Consider the following 20,959-nt stretch of genomic DNA (forward strand, 5'->3'; position numbering starts at 1 on the left):
AATGCATATAAAACATCCAAAACAAATAATATAATAGCATGGAACAATCAAAAATTATAGATACGTTGGAGATGTATCAAGCATACCCAAACTTAATTCCTGCTCGTCCTCGAGTAGGTAAATGATAAAAATAGAATTTTTGATGTGGAATGCTACCTAACATATTTATCCATGTAATTTATTTATTGTGGCATGAATGTTCAGATCCTTAATATTCACAACAAACGTTTAATATGACATAATTGTAATACTACTTCAAGCATTCTAGCTCGGTACTTGTGTCTTCTAGAGTGACCTGGGCATGCAAGCTTATCCCTACAAAATCATATAGTCTAGCTATGCTGCATCTTCATCACACGAAATATTCAAAGCATGCACAACTCCGATGACAAGCCAAGCAATTGTTTCATACTTTTGATGTTCTCAAACTTTTTCAACTTTCACGCAATACATGAGCGTGATCCATGGACATAGCACTATAGGTGGAATAGAAGGTGGCTGTGGAGAAGACAAAAATAAGGAGACAGTCTCACATCAACTAGGCATATCAACGGGCTATGGAGATGCCCATCAATAGATATCAATGTGAGTGAGTAGGGATTTCCATGCAACAGATGCACTAGAGCTATAAGTTTATGAAAGCTCAAAAAGAAAACTAAGTGGGTGTGCATCCAACTCGCTTGCTCATGAAGACCTAGGGCAATTTGAGGAAGTCCACCATTGGAATATACAAGCCAAGTTCTATAATGAAAAATTCCCACTAGTATATGAAAGTGACATCATAGGAGACTCTCTATCATGAATACCATGGTGCTACTTTCAAGCACAAGTGTGGTCAAAGGATAGTAACATTGCCCGTTCTCTCTTTTTTCTCATTTTTTTATTAGGGCCTTATCTCATTTTTGGCCTCTTTTTTTTGTCCGGAGTCCCATCCTGACTTGTGGGAGAATCATAGTCTCCATCATCCTTTCCTCACATGGGACAATGCTCTAATAATGAAGATCATCACACTTCTATTTTCTTACAACTCAAGAATTACAACTCGATACTTAGAACAAAATATGACTCTATGTGAATGCCTACGGCGGTGTACTGGGATGTGGAATGACTCAGAAGTGACATGTATGAAAGAATAATGAAGGGTGGCTTTGCCACAAATACGATGTCAACTACACGATCATGCAAAGCAATATGACAATGATGAAGCGTGTCAAAATAAACGGAACGGTGGAAAGTTGCATGGCAATATATCTCGGAATGGCTATGGAAATGCCATAATAGGTAGGTATGGTGGATGTTTTGAGGAAGGTATATGGTGGGTTTATGGTACCGGCGAAAGTTGTGCGGCACTAGAGAGGCTAGCAACGGTGGAAGGGTGAGAGTGCGTATAATCCATGGACTCAACATTAGTCATAAAGAACTCACATACTTATTGCAAAAATCTATTAGTTATCGAAATGAAGTACTACGCGCATGATCCTAGGGGGGATAGATTAGTAGGAAAAGACTGTCGCTCGTCCCCGACCGCCACTCATAAGGAAGACAATCAATAAATAAATCATGCTCTGACTTCATCACATAATGGTTCACCATACGTGCATGCTACGGGAATCACAAACTTAAACACAAGTATTTCTCAAATTCACAATTACTCACTAGCATGAATCTAATATCACCATCTTTATATCTCAAAACAATCATAAGGAATCAAACTTCTCATAGTATTCAATGCACTTTATATGAATGTTTTTATTATATCCCTCTTGGATGCCTATCATATTAGGAATAAATTTATAACCAAAGAAAATTACCATGTTGTTTAAAGACACTCAAAATAATATAAGTGAAGCATGAGAGTTCATTAATTTCTATAAAATAAAACGACCGCCGTGCTCTAAAAAGATATAGGTGAAGCACTAGAGCAAAATTGCCTAGCTCAAAAGATATGAGCGAAGCACATATAGTATTCTAATAAATCATGATTCATGTGTGTGTCTCTCAAAAGGTGTGTACAGCAAGGATGATTGTGGCAAACTAAAAATCAAAGACCCTAATCATACAAGACGCTCCAAGCAAAACACATATCATGTGGTGAATAAAAATATAGCCTCAAGTAAAGTTACCGATAGACGAAGACGAAAGAGGGGATGACTTCGGGGGCATCCCCAAGCTTAGGCTCTTGGTTGTCCTTTAATATTACCTTGGGGTGCCTTGGGAATCCCCAAGCTTAGGCTCTTGCCACTCCTTATTCCATTTTCCATCAACTCCTTACCCAAAACTTGAAAAGTTCACAACACAAAACTCAACAGAAATCTCATAAGCTCCGTTAGTATAAGAAAATAAATTACCACTTTTGGTACTATTGTGAACTCATTCTTTATTTATAATTTTATATTGGTTAATATCTACCGTATTCCAACTTATACATGGTTCATATGCCCGATACTACCCATAGAATCATAAAAATAAGCAAACAACACATAGAAAACAGAATCTGTCAAAAACAAAACAGGCTGTAGCAATCTGGCTAGTTCGAATACATCTGTAACTCCAAAAATTCTGAAAAATTAGTACAACCTAAGAAATTTGTTTGTTAATCTTCTGCAAAAATAATCAGTATTTTATCACGCTTCTATTAAAAATGAGAATTGTTTTCCTGAGTGCAAAAGTTTCTGTTTTTCAGCAAGATCAAATCAACTATCACCGTAAGCTATCCCAAAGGTCTTACTTGGCACAAACACTAATTAAAACATAAAAACCATGTCTAACCAGAGGCTAGATGAATTATTTATTTCAAAAGAGAACCTAAAAAGCAAAAAAAAAATTGGGCTGCCTCCCAACAAGCACTATTGGTTAACGCCCTTAGCTAGGCATAAAACACGAATAGATCTAGGTATTGTCATCTTTGGTATGGAATCCATTAGTGGCTCTCATAATGGATTCATATGGAAATTTAATTTTTTTTCTAGGAAAGTGTTCCATGCCCTTCCTTGACAGAAATTGAAATCTAATGTTTCCTTTTTCATATCAATAATTGCACCAATCACTTTAAGGAAAGGTCTACCAAGAATAATAGGACATGTAGGATTGCAATCTATATCAAGAACAATGAAATCTATGGGCCCACAATTCATATTTGCAACAATAAGAACATCATTAATCCTTCCCATGGGTTTTTTAATAGTGGAATCCGTAAGATACGAATTTAAAGAAAAATCATCAAATTCACGGAAACCTAACACATCACATAAAGTTTTTAGAATCGTGGAAACACTAGCACCCAAATCACACAAAGCATGGTACTCATAATATTTTACCTTAATCTTAATAGTAGGTTCCCACTCATAATAAAGTTTTCTAGGGATAGAGACTTCCAATTCAAGCTTTTCTTCAAAAGAGTGCACAATAGCATCAACAACATTTTTAGTAAAAGCTTTGTTTTGATTATTAGACAGCACATGGACAACACATAAAACCATCCGCCCGCTTGTTTGCCTCAGTCGCAAGCAGAAAAGTACGCACGCCATTAACGAACTAGGGAGAGCATCGGTCATCGTACATCCATTGCCGGCTCATCTTCATTGCACAACACCGAAAATACCAAACTAATACAAGTTCATACATAAAGTTCATACACACTTATTATCATAAAACAACATACAAACTCTCTTGCTAAAGCATTTAAATGCAACAACAAATGCGATCAAGATTGCAACTAAGGCAACAATTGATCCAACAGCATAATGATACCAAGCCTCACTATCAATGGCATATTTTTTAATCTTTCTAATCTTCGAGCGCATTTGCTCCATCTTGATCTTGGGATCATCGACGACACCGGGAACATACAACTCCAGTTTCATCTTCTCTTCTTCAATTCTTTTCAAATTTTTTAAAATACTCGTTTTCTATTTTAACTAAATTTAACCTCTCGACAAGTGGGTCGGTTGGAATTTTCGGTTCACATACCTCCTAGATAAAAATATCTATGTCAACTTGATGGGCATAATTTTTCATAAACATGAAATGCAACAAATAGTTATAAAGAGAATATACCACATATAGATCATAAACCGGATGAGGGCCGACGGGGACGGATATCAAAACCATGCCACTATGTATAACAAACAATGTATGGGTAAGAAAATTATACAAGTAACTATATATCTAAATCAGACAAACATGATTTTTTTATAAAAAAAGATAAGAACAAGAGGCTCACCAAGGTGGTGCCGGCAACGGGACGGTGCGGGCGATCGACGGTGGTTAGGACGGGGACGGGAAGGGACTAAGTAAACCACACCTACATATGCAAACTAAGAGTTAATTTGAGCTCAAATTGCATATAAATCAAATAAACTACCACATATAATTACTTCCAAACTAAAACCCACAAATCACTATACTTATAGAGCATTGCAAGAGCTAATCTAGCAACGACAGATGAATGGACAAAGTTGCTGACCTTTGTGATCACTTGGATGGATGGGGGGCCTTCAAATCTTGACAAATTTTGGGCAAAATGAAGGATGAGCTCGAGCAAGAGGGGAAGAACAGACAGCTTGGGCTCGACGAAGGGTTTATATAGGGTCATCTTTAGTCCCGGTTGGTGATACAAACCAGGACTAAAGGTGAGCCTCTAGTACAGGTTCGTGCCACGAACCGGGACTAAAGGGGTGGTGGCAGGCTGGGCCCTCACCAACCCCTTTAGTCTCAGTTCGTGGCACGAACCGATACTATAGGTTCAACACGAACCGGGACTAATGATGCCTGCCTGCCTTGCCGTTGGAACCGGCACTAATGTGTGACCATTAGTGCCGGTTCATTTACAAACCGGGACTAATGTGTCACACGTAAAGTAGTTTTCTACTAGTGTAATATGCTACGTTCATAGTTTGGGTCTTGTCCATCACATTATTCTCCTAATGATGTGACCCCATTATCAAATGACAACTCATGTCCATGACTAGGAAACCATAGCCATCTTTGATCAACGAGCTAGTCCGGTAAAGGCTTACTAGGAACATGTTGTTGTCTATATATCCACATATGCATGCATTTGAGTTTCCGTCAATACAATTATAGAATGTAGTAAAGTATATTGATTAGCAAAAAATTATGAAGAGCAATATTATATTATTGTAAAATATTTCTCGAGACAGATCTATGTGTATCATCTTCATATTTCCATCTACATGTTTAACACAACATTAGTGGTCGGAGATTCAAATTTTGACTTTAATATTAGCCCAAAACACCGTTTATTTGACTAGTGGAGGTAGCATATACTCCCTCCATCTTGGTATACAAGGTCATTATCAAAATTACAATTTGCAGCTATGCGAGGTCACTAACACCAATCAAGATAAAATTGATGAGGTTTGCCTCGTGCTAGCAATCGAGGACATTAATACCCCATGCATGCATGCAGGGTGAAAAGGTTGGTTTGAATGCACCAAATTAATCCACCAACGAGCAGTGAGAGAGTTTGTCTTGTTGTGCGTTGGAGAGAAAAATACGCATTAATTAACACATCAAACGAAGTGAAAAGACTAATTTACAACATTGGCTTAACTGGTCATTAGTTTCTATTTTGGTACCTGTAATATGGGTTTGTGGTCTTCTATAAAAAATAGAGGGAGTATTTAACATTATGATTATTATATACTTTTTATTGTGGCATGAAGGGGATTAGTTTTGAGTCGAGGCTATTCTCACTCAAGAGCGTGACAGTGCTCCTGATATGACAAAAGTTATTGGGCAAAAGAGACTTGCCATCCATTAGTAACCACCAGAGATATCTTTGACATGGCCCAGCTGGTTAAGAGAGGACATATCAATGGGAAATTGCAAGCAATTTTTATCATGAAAGTAGCAATAGCACTGTCTCAGCTTCCTAGTACAACATCTTTACGGGAATACATATACATACGACAAATTAAGTGGTTCCCTCGAGCCCTACATGCATGTATATATATGATGGGTGTATGTTTTACTAAAACGGAAACAATTGTATGGGCATACACACGCTTGTGCATGAACTTTTTAATCGGCGTTCTTATATGCAAATCTAGTATCTTTTGAGTATTGGACAGTAGGAAGCTTACCATTTTTTAATCTTTTACTATGAAAAAGAAGAAGAAATATATAGGCATTTTGATCGGTCATGTGCAGATCAATCTTCATTTTCGTCGGCTACTAATAATTTACAGGACGAATGTTTTCAATATTATTCTTTTCCATATTATTGAGCTCTGTACGTACAGGCTATAACCAGCACTGTAAGTATGATACTAGCTAGTATATTGTTGATGACAAATAGATTTGGCATAAAATATTGATGACAAGCAGTATATATTAATTCAAACGCACTCCGCCTAACGGGGCACGTATATGCCAGCGCCTCCTCTTCAAAAAAATTAAGGGTCCTCATAGTGGCGAAGCTAGCAGCGAGTTACGCCTGGGCTGACATATTGAATGACAAATTCTCAGAATTTTCGTTACTTTGTAAAAAAGAATCACAAGGGATTTTGGTACTAAGCCTAGGGATATTAGCCCTAATTGCTCTAGGCTTATCTACGCCAGTGGATATCCTTTGCCTCTTGTCGGTGCCACAGTTGATCCACCTCGTCTTCGGTATCCTTAGGAAATGGATCATGGTTGGAGGACTCGTTTTATATGTTTCTTCGAGATTTGTCAAGGTTTGTGTCCTATTCGAAAAGATGAGACGGCGGCTGCTTCCTGAATATTGAATAAGGTTCTTCTCATCTAGCCCCCGTTTCTGTGATGTGTCTAGCATCGTCGGTGGGCACGTGAAGGTGTGTCTCCCGTGAATCTGTCTTTGATGGGTTTACTCGGATCTGGTCATCATTCATCTACACTCATGTGTCTTCAGATCGGATCCTTCTGATCTACATTACTCTTCGTCGTCGGCAATTGTTGTTCCGTTGCGCTGGTTCTATGAGGTCTTAGCACAACGACTTCCTGGCTATCTATTATAGCAAATTTTGTCAGGCTCTGACGAAGGACGGGCGATGACAGCTACACGCCTTTTGCTCATTTCAGTGCTTACAGTCGTTGCTAGGTGGTATGTAGATCTGTATGTATTTTTCTATTATTTTTTCTGATTATTGTTGTACATCTACGATTGAAGATTAATAGATCTGAAGTTTTATTAAAAAAAGCACTCATGAACCACGTACTAGCAATAGATATAAAAGGAATCATAATTCATGGATGTTATAATCTCTATTTTGCTCTCAATACAGAATACTGGCCGCTCTTCTCTCTCTAAAAAACATTTCTTCTCTGGCCATCTCTGTCAGGGGTGGGTGGAAAAAACTAACCCCACTAGAGTGACCAAAGCAAAGGGCTGCACCCAACAGCATGGAATGATGGCAATATCAATATCAACCTCCGATCGTTTCTCCCTCCTCCCCTCTCCTCTTCCTCCTCACCTCTCTCTCTCTCTCTCTCTCTCTCTCTACTTTGCAACCTCTATATAAATGGCCACCTTTCCTCCCACACCGCCGGATCACCCATTCTCTCTTAGCCTCCTCTCCTCCTCAGCTCCAAGCGCTAGCTCCAATCTATCTCCCTCTCTCTGCCCATTTATCAGCCTTTAACACACGAACTCAGTCTACCGGTCCCTGGAAGAACCACTTCACGCAGGCCGTCGTTTTGTCGATCGATCTAACAATGAGCATCTCGGTGAACGGTCAATCGTGCGTGCCGCCGGGCTTCCGTTTCCACCCAACGGAGGAAGAGCTCCTGAACTATTACCTCCGCAAGAAGGTCGCCTCCGAGGAGATCGACCTCGACGTGATCCGCGACGTTGATCTCAACAAGCTCGAGCCATGGGATATCCAAGGTACAACTATTATTTTCTTCTTCTCCCGCCATGGCGGCCTAGCTTGCACCTCCATTCATTCATATATAGTGGCTTAATTGCACGGTTCATGAAGCAAATAGTAGTTTGACAGTGCAAAGTGGCAAACTAGTACCTTCTGCCATTAAAAAACAAGCGAGCTCCATCTCAGTAAGAAATGCAACTATAATTTCTTGGATGGGTTGTTTTGTGCACACGTACCCGTGATGAACAAATCAAACTAAGAGAATTGTCTTGGTGCAATTTGGGTGTTTCAGAGAAATGTAAGATCGGCTCGGGTCCTCAGAACGACTGGTACTTCTTCAGCCACAAGGACAAGAAGTACCCGACGGGAACGCGGACGAACCGGGCGACGGCGGCCGGGTTCTGGAAGGCCACCGGCCGCGACAAGGCTATTTACAACGCCGTCAAACGCATCGGCATGCGCAAGACGCTCGTTTTCTACAAGGGCCGCGCTCCCCATGGCCAGAAGTCCGACTGGATCATGCACGAGTACCGCCTCGACGATCCTTCTTCCACAACGGACGCCGCCCCCACCGCCACCATGGTACGGATACAATCACCTAGCTCAATTGGGGAGCTAATGCACCGATCGCCATTAATTGTTTGCTGCCGTAACAATTATATGGAGGTGTGGTGGTGCAATGATAGGAGTACGAGCGTCCTAGCTTAGCACCTTGACAGCATCCAGCCTTTCCTTCCCCCCTCTCTCTCTATGCCTAGTCTCTCACTGCACTAATGATTAAACTTTTTCCATGTGCTTCATGTGCCCCAAAAGGTAATAATAATTAACACCTGCCAGCCTTTGTCTTTGGATGCCGCCGTGCGTCATGCTCAGGTTGTCAGTGCCTCCACATCGTCGGACGCCGGCCAGGAGGACGGCTGGGTGGTGTGCAGAGTGTTCAAGAAGAAGCACCACCACAAGGATGCGGGGGCCGGAAACGGCAAGCGCGGCGGCGGGGGACGAGATGATGGGGGCAAGGCGGCACGCTCCTCCTCGCCGCTCTACTCCAGCGACGATGCACTTGACCAGATCCTGCACTACATGGGTCGCTCGTGCAAGCAGGAGCACGAGCTTTCGTCGCCGCGCCCGAGAACGGCCACGTCGCGGTATCTGCGGCCCCTCGAGACGGTTCTCGGTGGCCACGGTTTCATGAAGCTGCCACCGCTGGAGAGCCCCTCGGCGGCGGCCACGGCGCGGAATTCGACTACGACGCCGCTCGCGCCGAAAGGAGACGGAAATGTCGAGCGCGAGGTGGCGCACGCCGAGGACCTGCACCAACCCCACCGCGATGGCGGGATCACGGACTGGGCTATGATGGACCGGCTCGTCGCGTCCCACCTCAATGGCCAGCACGACGCGTCCACAGACCAGCTCTGCTTCGACGGCACCGCCGGCCATGCAGGCGGCAACGACGCCCTCGACGACACGGCCGTCAACGGGCTTGCCTTCTACTCCGCCGCGGCCACGAGGCTTCTCGGAGGGGCCGCCGCCGGTAGCAGCGACGACGACCTGTGGAGCTTCGCCCGATCTGCGGCGTCGTCGGAGCGGCTGAGCCATGTGTCACCGTAACAACTGTAGCTGCTATTGCCATGGCCAATGGAGGGCTGAAGACACGAAAGGTGGCGAGGCAGGACAGCAGCTGCCCTAGTACAGTAAAAAGACTACAACGAGAAAAGGGAGAAAATAATAATAAAGGAGAGCGAGATCAACAGAGAGAGACAGAGATCTCAAAGGTGATTAGATTGATGTGTGGAGAGAAAACTAAGTGAAAGAAAAGGGGATTAAAGCGGGCAGTAAGTTGGAGTATCACTGTCACCGCTGATCGCACCCGTCTCTTATTGTTTAATTAACCCTTTTAAGTACTATGTTATTAGCATATGGTTACTTATAATTAAGATCGACCGGTGATATATAAATTAATTCGTAATTACATAGTTTGTTGTGGTGTGTGCAAGGTGCGCAATTCATTTTTTTCCTAGGATAAAGCAGTAACTTCTCTTCAAATTGTTGCCTGGAAATAAAGCTGAAAGATGGCCAAACTTTCTCATAGAATAGTAATCGGGGTGGAGACTACCGATTTAGCTTCATACTTTTTGCCATACAATTTGTTTAACTGGATTTAGTAATGCAGTTGATTAGTTAGGTGATTAATAGAATAATCGACCATGCATTATGGGTGTGATGACCATGGAGGCAGGGGCGAGAGATGCTGGACGCAGATCGTTATCTCGCTTGTCGTGACAGGAGAAAAAGGCAAGTGAATTTAATTTTAAAGTCGAAAAAAGAGAGGCATAGATCGATGGATGGATCGATCGGGCTATAGTAGTAGCTGCGCTGCCTGTCCCCAGCGCACGTACCGTGGTGCAATGTCGATCGTAGTGCCCTTTTGGTCCCCCAATAATTCCCCTCTCTCTTCACCTCCTCTGCCTAGCTACTCTCACTCATGAGTCACTGATCTCCGTTCTGGAGAGAGAAAACATCAAGCAACATAAAAGCTGGACATGGAAACAAACATGCTACATCATGGACACAGAAAAGGGCTAAGGTCGATCTAGAGAGAGAAAGATCTCTGGTGAGAGGGAGAGAGATCTTTAGATAGGGAGGGTGGCAACTGGCAAGTGGGTGTTTGTCGGACATGCATGGAGAGAGTAGTGCCCAGGGGGAGAGTAGCCAGTGCGATATGATACGCCTACGCAACTACGCACTCCAGACACGAGACATGCACAAGTCAACAGAGGGCGGCAACTGGCTAGCTCTACTATCTGAATCATGCACGTAGACGTAAAATACGTCGTACTGGCCATGCAACTTATCCCATGGAGGCATCATATCGGGCATTATTCTACCTGCCCGCCGAGTGGCCGACGACCGGCGGGGTACCGATACCCCCAGTGTTTATTTTTGTGTGGTCGTGGCCGGGGTCGGAGCTAAAAGGGGAATTGAATTGAATTAAGTTGGAGTGCCACAAAAAGGGTGGAAAGGGACGTGTCAGTCCAGACCCCGGCCCGAACCAGCTGCTTACCGCGCTACAGTGGTGTGCTCCACAGCCTCCACTACCACCGCCGAGAGGGGAAAACACCGTCCGTCCCCACGTGGGGAACGAGGACACGCGCGTACCAGCTTTCCCCGGGATCTATAGCTCGTTCCGTTGTGCGACAAGATTAACGCTCAAACTATGCACCGCCGAAACCACGTCCTGCCGCGTTAGAATTTACATTCTGTTTTACGGGAAAACAGTAGATCTTCTGCTACGTACGGTTACAAATTTTGTGAGTTTGCGTTTGTACATACTCGGTCGTCTTCTCTCGCCCGCCCATGCCCATCCATACCTTTTCTTTTTACCTAGCAGCAAAAGAAAAACTCCCCTCAGACGCTGCCCTCACACGCAGCACCGCTCCCTCGCAGCAACAATGTTGCCCCTGCTACATCTGCATGAAGTTGAAGATGCCAGGATCATACCGAGTCAACACAGTCAGCGGCAACCCTACACACGCCCTTCGGGAAATGGCCGTGAACCTAGAGCAGACCGAGGACCACACGGGTAGGAAGTCGTGGACCTGGGTGAAGGCCCACGATCGAGTCGACGCACTCCCGAGAAGGTAGTCGTCGTCCCGGAGAAGGGTCGCGCACCCACGAACGGAATCGACGAATCCCGGGAATGCAGGTCAGCCCACAGTCCAACGTCTCGTCCAACGTCTCGGACAGTGGCTCATCTGTTAGTGATTCGTTAATTAATTCTTGATTAATTAATTCGTTTCTGAGTGGCAAAAATAAGCTCTGGCTTGGCTCATTCCCGCAATGGCGAGGCGAGGTGGGCGGCGGAGGAGGAGTGCGCATGTACCACTCCTCTTTCCAAGCTCCCAATGGCAAGTGGTAGAGCAACCCTTATAAAGAGGTCTCAACTCTCCTCAACTAGTAAGGTGGGACTAAACTTTCCACCACCTGCCATACTATACATGGGCCTCAAGATTAACCAGGAATCATTGTTCATATGGGCCTAAAGCCCATCTATGATTCAATGATCCCCCACTAGATCTCGAGGCACATCAGTTTGTCAACTGTTCCAAACAATGTTTGATATATCAGAAATTTCAGTGGAGACTGTTAAGTTGAACTTCCACTTAGAGCAACAGAATTAGACTTCTTTGCAACCAAACAATGGACTATGCCTTGAATTGTCAGTTTGGCGTGCAGAAGTTTTGCCTATTGTCAGCTGATATGTGGCTGCCGAAGGCTAAACCCCACGGGTGGAGCTTATTAGTCATACTCCGTACCTTCTCATGAGCTTCCTAGAGATTACCCAATCTCATAGACTGTGACCAGCAGTCAGGCTCACATAAGTGTGTTCCTCCAAAGACTGCTCTGTAGGTTAGCATCTTGCTTACACAAGCTTTGGAACACATTAAGACAAAAGTCAGGCTGGCTTATAGAATTGAGAGTATTATGTGTCGCCAACGGAGTGGGTTAATTGAGGATACTCTCCTCAGTTGGCCGCTGGATTGTTTTTCCAGGTCCTAATTCACAGGATCTCCGATCACATAAGTTGGGTTACCCCCATGGCAACTTACATGGGTCTCATACCCATCTCACTCGATGCATTTTCTATCACAATCCGTGATAGCCCTTTCGTAAAAGGGTCTGCCAGATTTTTAGCAGTCTGAATATAATCCAACGCTATCACTCCGGAGTTTCTTGATTTTCTGACAGATTTCAATCTTCTTCTTATGTGCTTAGTGGATTTTATGTTGTCCTTTGAACTCTTAGCTTTGGCAATCACCGTTTAATTGTCACAGTTCATAAGGACAGCCGACACTGGTTTATCAACCACCGCCAAATCCATCAAAAGCTCTCGATGCCATTCTGCTTCGACGCATGATGTGTCTAATGTTGTGAGTTGTACTTTCATAGTCGATCTAGTTAAGATCATCTGCTTGCAAGACTTCCAGGAAACAGCACCACCACCAAGTGTGAAGACATGTCCACTTGTGGCTTTCATCTCATTAGCATCAGATATCCAATTCGAATCACTATACCCCTCAAGTACCGTCGGGTACCCAGAGTAATGAATTCCATAGTTCGCATTATGTTGCAAATAACGCATCACTCGCTCAACAGCATGCCAATGCACATCTCCCGAGTTGGAAACAAACTGGCTCAGTTTGCACACAACAAATGAGATGTTACAACGAGTAGCACATGCTAGGTACATCAGTGAACCAACCACTTGAGAATATCTCAATTGATCTATAGCCGTGCCTTCGAACTTCCGAATCCGCATGCTAGGATCATATGGTGTTGCGGAAGGTTTGCAGTCCGAATATCCAAACCGGCTCAAAATCTTCTCAACATAGTGGGATTGCAAAAGTGTAATTCCACCCTCAGAATTTCTCAATAGCTTGATGTTCAAGATAACATCAGCCACGCCCAGGTCTTTCATCTCAAAGTTATGAGAGACAAAAGTCTTGACCTCCTCAATGACTTTCACTAATAGAAAACAGGGCTTTGGTTCGGGCAGGGCAAGCCCATTAGTCCCGGTTCAGTCACGAACCGGGACCTATGGGGGCAAGCCCATTAGTCTCGGTTTGCAACTTTTATTATTGCTTGTTATTATATAGTACGATGGTTTTGGTATCCGCCCCCATCAGCGCTCGTCCTGTCTATGATTCAGATGTGGTATATATTATCTTTTTATAACTATTTGCTTCATTTATTGTTTTGACAATTATGCCGACCAATGTGACATAGATTTTATTTATGTAGGAGGTAGTTGAACCGGAAATTCCAACCGACCCAATTGTCGAGAGGTTAAATTTAGTTGAAGAAGAAAACACTTACTTGAAGGAAAAAATAAAAAAAATTGAGGAGGAGAACATGATGTTGGAGTTGCATGTTGGGGATGTCATCGATGATCACAAGATCAAGATGGATGCAATGCGGTTGAAGATTAGAAAGATTAGAAAATATGCCATTCATACCGAGGCTTGGTATCATTATGCCGTTGGATCAATTATTACCTTGGATGTGATTATGATCGCATTTGTTGTTGCATTGAAAGGTTTTACATAGTTTCAATGTATGGTTTAACTACATGCTCTGGAGAGCTATATGTTGTTCAATGAGAACAATGTATGTACTTTGTTTTTAATGTGATGATGAACTTCTATTAGATTGGTCACTTATCTATTCATGAGAGCTATATGAACTAAGTTTATGATGTGGCTTTGAATGGTGCATTTTGAACACAGAAAAACTATGGAGTTCAAACAAGTTAAAAAAATGAAATCCCTTTGTAACAGACGAGTTTCCGTATGAAACCCTCATACTTCGAAAGAGATTGTTCGTTTTGTACACGAGGTGAATCCAGTTTTTGCCGCAACCCTCTCTACTTTCTTGCACATGCTATGTGGGTGAAATGATGATACCATGCAAACTTTCAACCTTTTCAGAGTTCATTTGAAATGCTTTTCAATTTCAGGGTCTTATAGCTCAAAATAATCAGTAAATGCATGAGAAATAACAAATGAAGTCAGAAAGGGTTGAAAATTGACGATGTGACTTTGAATGGTGCATTTTGAACACAGCAAAACTATGGAGTTCAAACAAGTTAAAAAATGAAATCCCTTTGTAACAGACGAGTTTCCGTATGAAACCCTCATACTTCGAAAGATATTGTCCGTTTTGTACACGAAGTGCATCCAGTTTTTGCCGTAACCCTCTCTAGTTTCTTGCACATGCTATGTGGTTGAAATGATGATACCATGCAAACTTTTAACCTTTTCAGAGTTCATTTGAAATGCTTTTCAATTTCAGGGTCTTATAGCTCAAAATAATCAATAAATGCATGAAAAATAAAAAATGAAGTTAGAAAGGTTTGAAAATTGATGATGTGGCTTTGAATGGTGCATTTTGAACACAGAAACACTAAAGAGTTCAAACAAGTTAAAAAATCAAATCCCTTTGTAACAGACGAGTTTCAGTATGAAACCCTCATAATTCGAAAGAGATTGTCGTTTTGTACACGAAGTGCATCCAGTTTTTGCCGTAACCCTCTCTACTTTCTTGCACATGCTATGTGGGTGAAATGATGATACCATGCAAACTTTCAATCTTTTCAGAGTTCATTTGAAATGCTATTCAATTTCAGGGTCTTATAGCTCAAAATAATCAGTAAATGCCTGAAAAATAACAAATGAAGTCAGAAAGGGTTGAAAATTGATGATGTGGCTTTGAATGGTGCATTTTGAACACAGAAAAACTATGGAGTTCAAACAAGTTAAAAAAATGAAATCCCTTTGTAACAGACGAGTTTCCGTATGAAACCCTCATGCTTCGAAAGAGATTATCCGTTTTGTACACAAAGTGCATCCAGTTTTTGACGTAACCCTTTCTACTTTCTTGCACATGCTATGTGGGTGAAATGATGATACCATGCCAACTTTCAACCTTTTCAGAGTTCATTTGAAATGGTTTTCAATTTCAGGGTCTTATAGCTCAAAATAATCAGTAAATGCATGAAAAATAACAAATGAAGTCAGAAAGGGTTGAAAATTGACGATGTGGCTTTGAATGGTGCATTTTGAACACAGCAAAACTATGGAGTTCAAACAAGTTAAAAAATGAAATCCCTTTGTAACAGACGAGTTTCCGTATGAAACCCTCATACTTCGAAAGAGATTGTCCGTTTTGTACACGAAGTGCATCCAGTTTTTGTCGTAACCCTCTCTAGTTTCTTGCACATGCTATATGGGTGAAATGATGATACCATGCAAACTTTTAACCTTTTTAGAGTTTATTTGAAATGCTTTTCACTTTCAGGGTCTTATAGCTCAAAATAATCAGTAAATGCATGAAAAATAACAAATGAAGTTAGAAAGGGTTGAAAATTGACGATGTGGCTTTGAATGGTGCATTTTGAACACAAAAAACTATGTAGTTCAAACAAGTTAAAAAAATGAAATCCCTTTGTAACAGACGAGTTTCCGTATGAAACCCTCATGCTTCGAAAGAGATTATCCGTTTTGTACACGAAGTGCATCCAATTTTTGGCGTAACCCTTTCTACTTTCTTGCACATGCTATGTGGGTGAAATGCTGATACCATGCCAACTTTCAACCTTTTCAGAGTTCATTTGAAATGCTTTTCAATTTCAGGGTCTTATAGCTCAAAATAATCAGTAAATGCATGAAAAATAACAAATGAAGTCAGAAAGGGTTGAAAATTGATGATGTGGGTTTGAATGGTGTATTTTGAACAGAGAAAAACTATGTTGTTCAAACAAGTTAAAAAATGAAATCCCTTTGTAACAGACGAGTTTCCGTATGAAACCCCCATACTTCGAAAGAGATTGTCCGTTTTGTACACGAAGTGCATCCAGTTTTTGCCGTAACCCCCTCCAATTTCTTGCACATGTTATGTGGGTGTGATGTCTACTACACAACCTTGTTATTGTAGACGTTGTTGGGACTCCAAGTCCAGAGGTTTGTAGGATAGTAGCAAATTTCCCTCAAGTGGATGACCTAAGGTTTATCAATCCGTAGGAGGCGTAGGATGAAGATGGTCTCTCTCAAGCAACCCTGCAACCAAATAACAAAGAGTCTCTTGTGTCCCCAACACACCCAATACAATGGTAAATTGTATAGGTGCACTAGTTCGGCGAAGAGATGGTGATACAAGTGGTATATGGATAGTAGATAAAGGTATCTGAAAATATAAAAACAACAAGGTAACTAATGATAAAAGTGAGCGTAAATGGTATTGCAATGCATTGAAACAAGGCCTAGGGTTCATACTTTCGCTAGTGCAAGTCCCCTCAACAATAATAACATAATTGGATCACATAACTATCCCTCAACATGCAACAAAGAGTCACTCCAAAGTCACTAATAGCGGAGAACAAACGAAGAGATTATGGTAGGGTACGAAACCACCTCAAAGTTATTCTTTCCAATCAATCCGTTGGGCTATTCCTATAAGTGTCACAAACAGCCCTAGAGTTTGTACTAGAATAACACCTTAAGACACAAATCAACAAAAACCCTAATGTCACCTAGATACTCCAATGTCACCTCAAGTATCCGTGGGTATGATTATACGATATGCATCACACAATCTCATATTCATCTATTCAACCAACACATAGAACCTCAAAGAGTGCCCCAAAGTTCTACCGGAGAATCACGACGAAAACGTGTGCCAACCCCTATGCATAGGTTCATGGGCGGAACCCGCAAGTTGATCAGCAAATCATACATCAAGTGAATCACGTGGTATCCCATTATCACCACAGATACGCACGGCAAGACATACATCAAGTGTTCTCAAATCTTTAAAGACTCAATCCGATAAGATAACTCCGAAGGGGAAACTCAATTCATTACAAGAGAGAAGAGGGGGGAGAAAAAATCATAGGATCCAACTATAATAGCAAAGCTCGCGATACATCAAGATTGTACCACCTCAAGAACACAAGAGAGAGAGAGATCAAACACATAGCTACTGGTACATACCCTCAGCCCCGAGGGAGAACTACTCCCTCCTCGTCATGGAGAGCACCGGGATGATGAAGATGGCCACCGGAGAGGGATTGCCCCCTCCGGCAGGGTGCCGGAACGGGTCTAGATTGGTTTTCGGTGGCTACGGAGGCTTCTGGCGGCGGAACACCCGATCTATTGTCTGTTCTAGAAGTTTTAGGGCATGTGAGTATACATGGGTGCAGGAAGTACGTCGGTGGAGCTTCGGGGGCCCCACGAGGCAGGGGGCGCGCCGTAGGGGGGGGGCGCCCCCACCCTTGTGAGCACCTCCCTTGGCTCCTGACGTGGGGTCCAAGTCCATCCGGTAGCTTTCCTTCCAAAAATAACTTCTCCAGTTGATTTCGTTCCGTTTCGACTCCGTTTGATATTCCTTTTCTTCGAAACACTAAAATAGGCAAAAAAACGGCAATTCTGGGCTGGGCCTCCGGTTAATAGGTTAGTCCCAAAAATAATATAAAAGTGGATAATAAAGCCCAATATTTCCCAAAACAGTAGATAACAGAGCATGGAGCAATCAAAAATTATAGATACGTTGGAGACGTATCAGGGCAAAATGATGATACCATGCAAACTTTCAACATTTTCAGAGTTCATGTGAAATGCTTTTCAATTTCAGGGTCTTATAGCTCAAAATAATCAGTAAATGCATGAAAAATAACAAATGAAGTCAGCAAGGGTTGAAAATTGATGATGTGGCTTTGAATGGTTCATTTTGAACAAAGAAAAACTATGGAGTTCAAACAAGTTAAAAAATGAAATCCCTTTGTAACAGACGAGTTTCCGTATGAAACCCTCATACTTCGAAAGAGATTGTCCGTTTTGTACACGAAGTGCATCCAGTTTTTGCCGTAACCCTCTCTAGTTTCTTGCACATGCTATGTGGGTGAAATGATGCTACCATGCGAACTTTCAACCTTTTCGGAGTTCATTTGAAATGCTTTTCAATTTCAGGGTCTTATAGCTCAAAATAATCGGGAAATGCATGAAAAATAACAAATGAAGTCAGAAAGGGTTGAAAATTTATGATGTGGCTTTGAATGGTGCATTTTGAACACAGAAAAACTATGGAGTTCAAACAAGTTAAAAACCGAAATCCCTTTGTAACAGACGAGTTTCCGTATGAAACCCTCATACTTTGAAAGAGATTGTCCGTTGTGTACACGAAGTGCATCCAGTTTTTACCATAACCCTCTCTACTTTCTTGCACATGCTGTGTGGGTGAACTGATGATACCATGCAAACTTTCAACCTTTTCAGAGTTCATTTGAAATTCTTTTGAATTTCAGGGTCTTATAGCTCAAAATAATCAGTAAATGCATGAAAAATAACCAATGAAGTCAGAAAGGGTTGAAAATTGATGATGTGGCTTTGAAAGGTGCATTTTGAACACAGAAAAACTATGGAGTTCAAACACGTTAAAAAATGAAATCCCTTTGTAATAGACGAGTTTCCGTATGAAACCCTCATACTTCGAAAGAGATTGTCCGTTTTGTACATGAAGTGCATCCAGTTTTTGCCGTAACCCTCTCTAGTTTCTTGCACATGCTATGTGGGTGAAATGATGATACCATGCAAGCTTTCAACATTTTCAGAGATCATTTGAAATGCTTTTCAATTCCAGGGTTTTATAGCTCAAAATAATCAGTAAATGCATGAAAAATAACAAATGAAGTTAGAAAGGGTTGAAAATTGATGATGTGGCTTTGAAAGATGCATTTTGAACACAGAAAAACTATCGAGTTCAAACAAGTTAAAAAAATGAAATCCCTTTGTAACAGACGAGTTTCCGTATGAAACCCTCATACTTCGAAAGAGATTGTCCGTTTTGTACCTGAAGTGCATCCAGTTTTTGCCGTTACCCTCTCTAATTTCTTGCACACGCTATTTTGAGTGAAATGATGAAACCATGCCAACTTTCAACCTTTTCAGAGTTAATGTGAAATGCTTTTCAATATCAGGGTCTTATAGCTCAAAATAATCAGTAAATGCATGAAAAAAACAAATGAAGTCAGAAAGGGTTCAAAATTGATGATGTGGCTTTGAAAGGTGCATTTTGAACACAGAAAAACTATGGAGTTCAAACAAGTCAAAAAAATGAAATCCCTTTGTAACAGACGAGTTTCCGTATGAAACCCTCATACTTCGAAAGAGATTGTCCGTTTTGTACACGAAGTGCATCCAGTGTTTGTCGTAACCCTCTCTAATTTCTTGCACATGCTATGTGGGTGAAATGATGATACCATGCCAACTTTCAACCTTTTCAGAGTTAATGTGAAATGCCTTTCAATTCCAGGGTCTTATAGCTCAAAATAATCAGTAAATGCATGAAAAAAATAACAAATGAAGTCAGAAAGGGTTGAAAATTGATGATGTGGCTTTGAATGGTGCATTTTGAAAACAGAAAAACTATGTTGTTCAAACAAGTAAAAAAACTGGAATCCCTTTGTAACAGACGAGTTTCCGTATGAAACCCTCACACTTCGAAAGAGATTGCCCGTTTTGTACACGAAGTGCATCCAGTTTTTGTCGTAACCCTCTCTGTTTCTTGCACATGCTATGTGGGTGAAATGATGATACCATGCAAATTTTTAACCTTTTCAGAGTTCATTTGAAATGCTTTTCAATTTCAGGGTCTTATAGCTCAAAATAATGAGTAAATGCATGAAAAATAACAAATGAAGTCAGAAAGGGTTGAAAATTGATGATGTGGCTTTGAAAGGTGCATTTTGAACACAGAAAAACTATGGAGTTCAAACAAGTTAAAAAATGAAATCCCTTTGTAACAGACAAGTTTCCGTATGAAACCCTCAAACTTCGAAAGAGATTGTCCGTTTTGTAGACGAAGTGCATCCAGTTTTTGCCGTAACCCTCTCTAATTTTTTGCACATGCTATGTGGGTGAAATGATGATACCTTGTCAACTTTCAACCTTTTCAGAGTTAATTTGAAATGCTTTTAAATTTCAGGGTCTTATAGCTCAAAATAGTCAGTAAATGCATGAAAAAAATAACAAATGAAGTCAGAAAGGGTTGAAAATTGATGATCTGGCTTTGAATGGTGCATTTTGAACACAGAAAAACTATGGAGTTCAAACAAGTTAAAAAAAAATGAAATCCCTTTGTAACATACGAGTTTCCGTATGAAAACCCACATACTTCGAAAGGGATTGTACGTTTTGTACACGAAGTGCATCCAGTTTTTGCCGTAACCCTCTCTACTTTCTTGCACATCCTATGTGGGTGAAATTATGATACCGTGCCAACTTTCAACCTTTTCAGAGTTCACCTGAAATGTTTTTCAATTTCAGGGTCTTATAGCTCAAAATATTCAGTAAATGCATGAAAAATAACAAATGAAATCAGAAAGGGTTGAGAATTGATGATGTGGCTTTGAAAGGTGCATTTTCAACACCGAAAAACTATGGACTTCAAACCAGTTAAAAAAATGAAATCCATTTGTAACAGACGAGTTTCGGTATGAAACCCTCATACTTCGAAAGAGATTGTCCGTTTTGTACACGAAGTGCATCCAGTTTTTG

The 20,959-nt window shown here is 41.4% G+C and overlaps 1 protein-coding gene across 2 annotated transcripts; it reads left to right on the forward strand.

Annotated features, from left to right (window-relative positions):
• Nucleotides 1–7,435: 7,435 nt before the first annotated feature.
• Nucleotides 7,436–9,829, forward strand: LOC125524264 (NAC domain-containing protein 43-like). 2 transcript variants are annotated; one of them, XM_048689341.1, is made up of 3 exons: nt 7,436–7,870; nt 8,146–8,435; nt 8,691–9,829. In XM_048689341.1, the coding sequence occupies exons 1-3, from the start codon at nt 7,699–7,701 to the stop codon at nt 9,459–9,461; spliced, it is 1,233 nt and encodes a 410-aa protein (XP_048545298.1). In that variant the 5' UTR covers nt 7,436–7,698; the 3' UTR covers nt 9,462–9,829. The 2 variants fall into 2 exon arrangements, with proteins under 2 accessions (XP_048545298.1, XP_048545299.1); XM_048689342.1 differs by having other exon boundaries at nt 7,440–7,870; nt 8,727–9,829.
• The last annotated feature ends 11,130 nt before the right edge of the window (nt 9,830–20,959 follow it).

Source organism: Triticum urartu, chromosome 7 (assembly GCF_003073215.2).
Source record: "Triticum urartu cultivar G1812 chromosome 7, Tu2.1, whole genome shotgun sequence".
In the NCBI taxonomy this organism is placed as follows: domain Eukaryota; kingdom Viridiplantae; phylum Streptophyta; class Magnoliopsida; order Poales; family Poaceae; genus Triticum; species Triticum urartu.

Bases quoted from the DNA above. Each gene is read 5' to 3' on its own strand.
- LOC125524264 (XM_048689341.1), top strand. From the start codon at position 7,699: ATGAGCATCTCGGTGAACGGTCAATCGTGCGTGCCGCCGGGCTTCCGT. The intron at 7,871-8,145 runs GTACAACTATTA...TGGGTGTTTCAG, and splicing joins CGAGCCATGGGATATCCAAG to AGAAATGTAAGATCGGCTCG. The intron at 8,436-8,690 runs GTACGGATACAA...AACACCTGCCAG, and splicing joins CCGCCCCCACCGCCACCATG to CCTTTGTCTTTGGATGCCGC.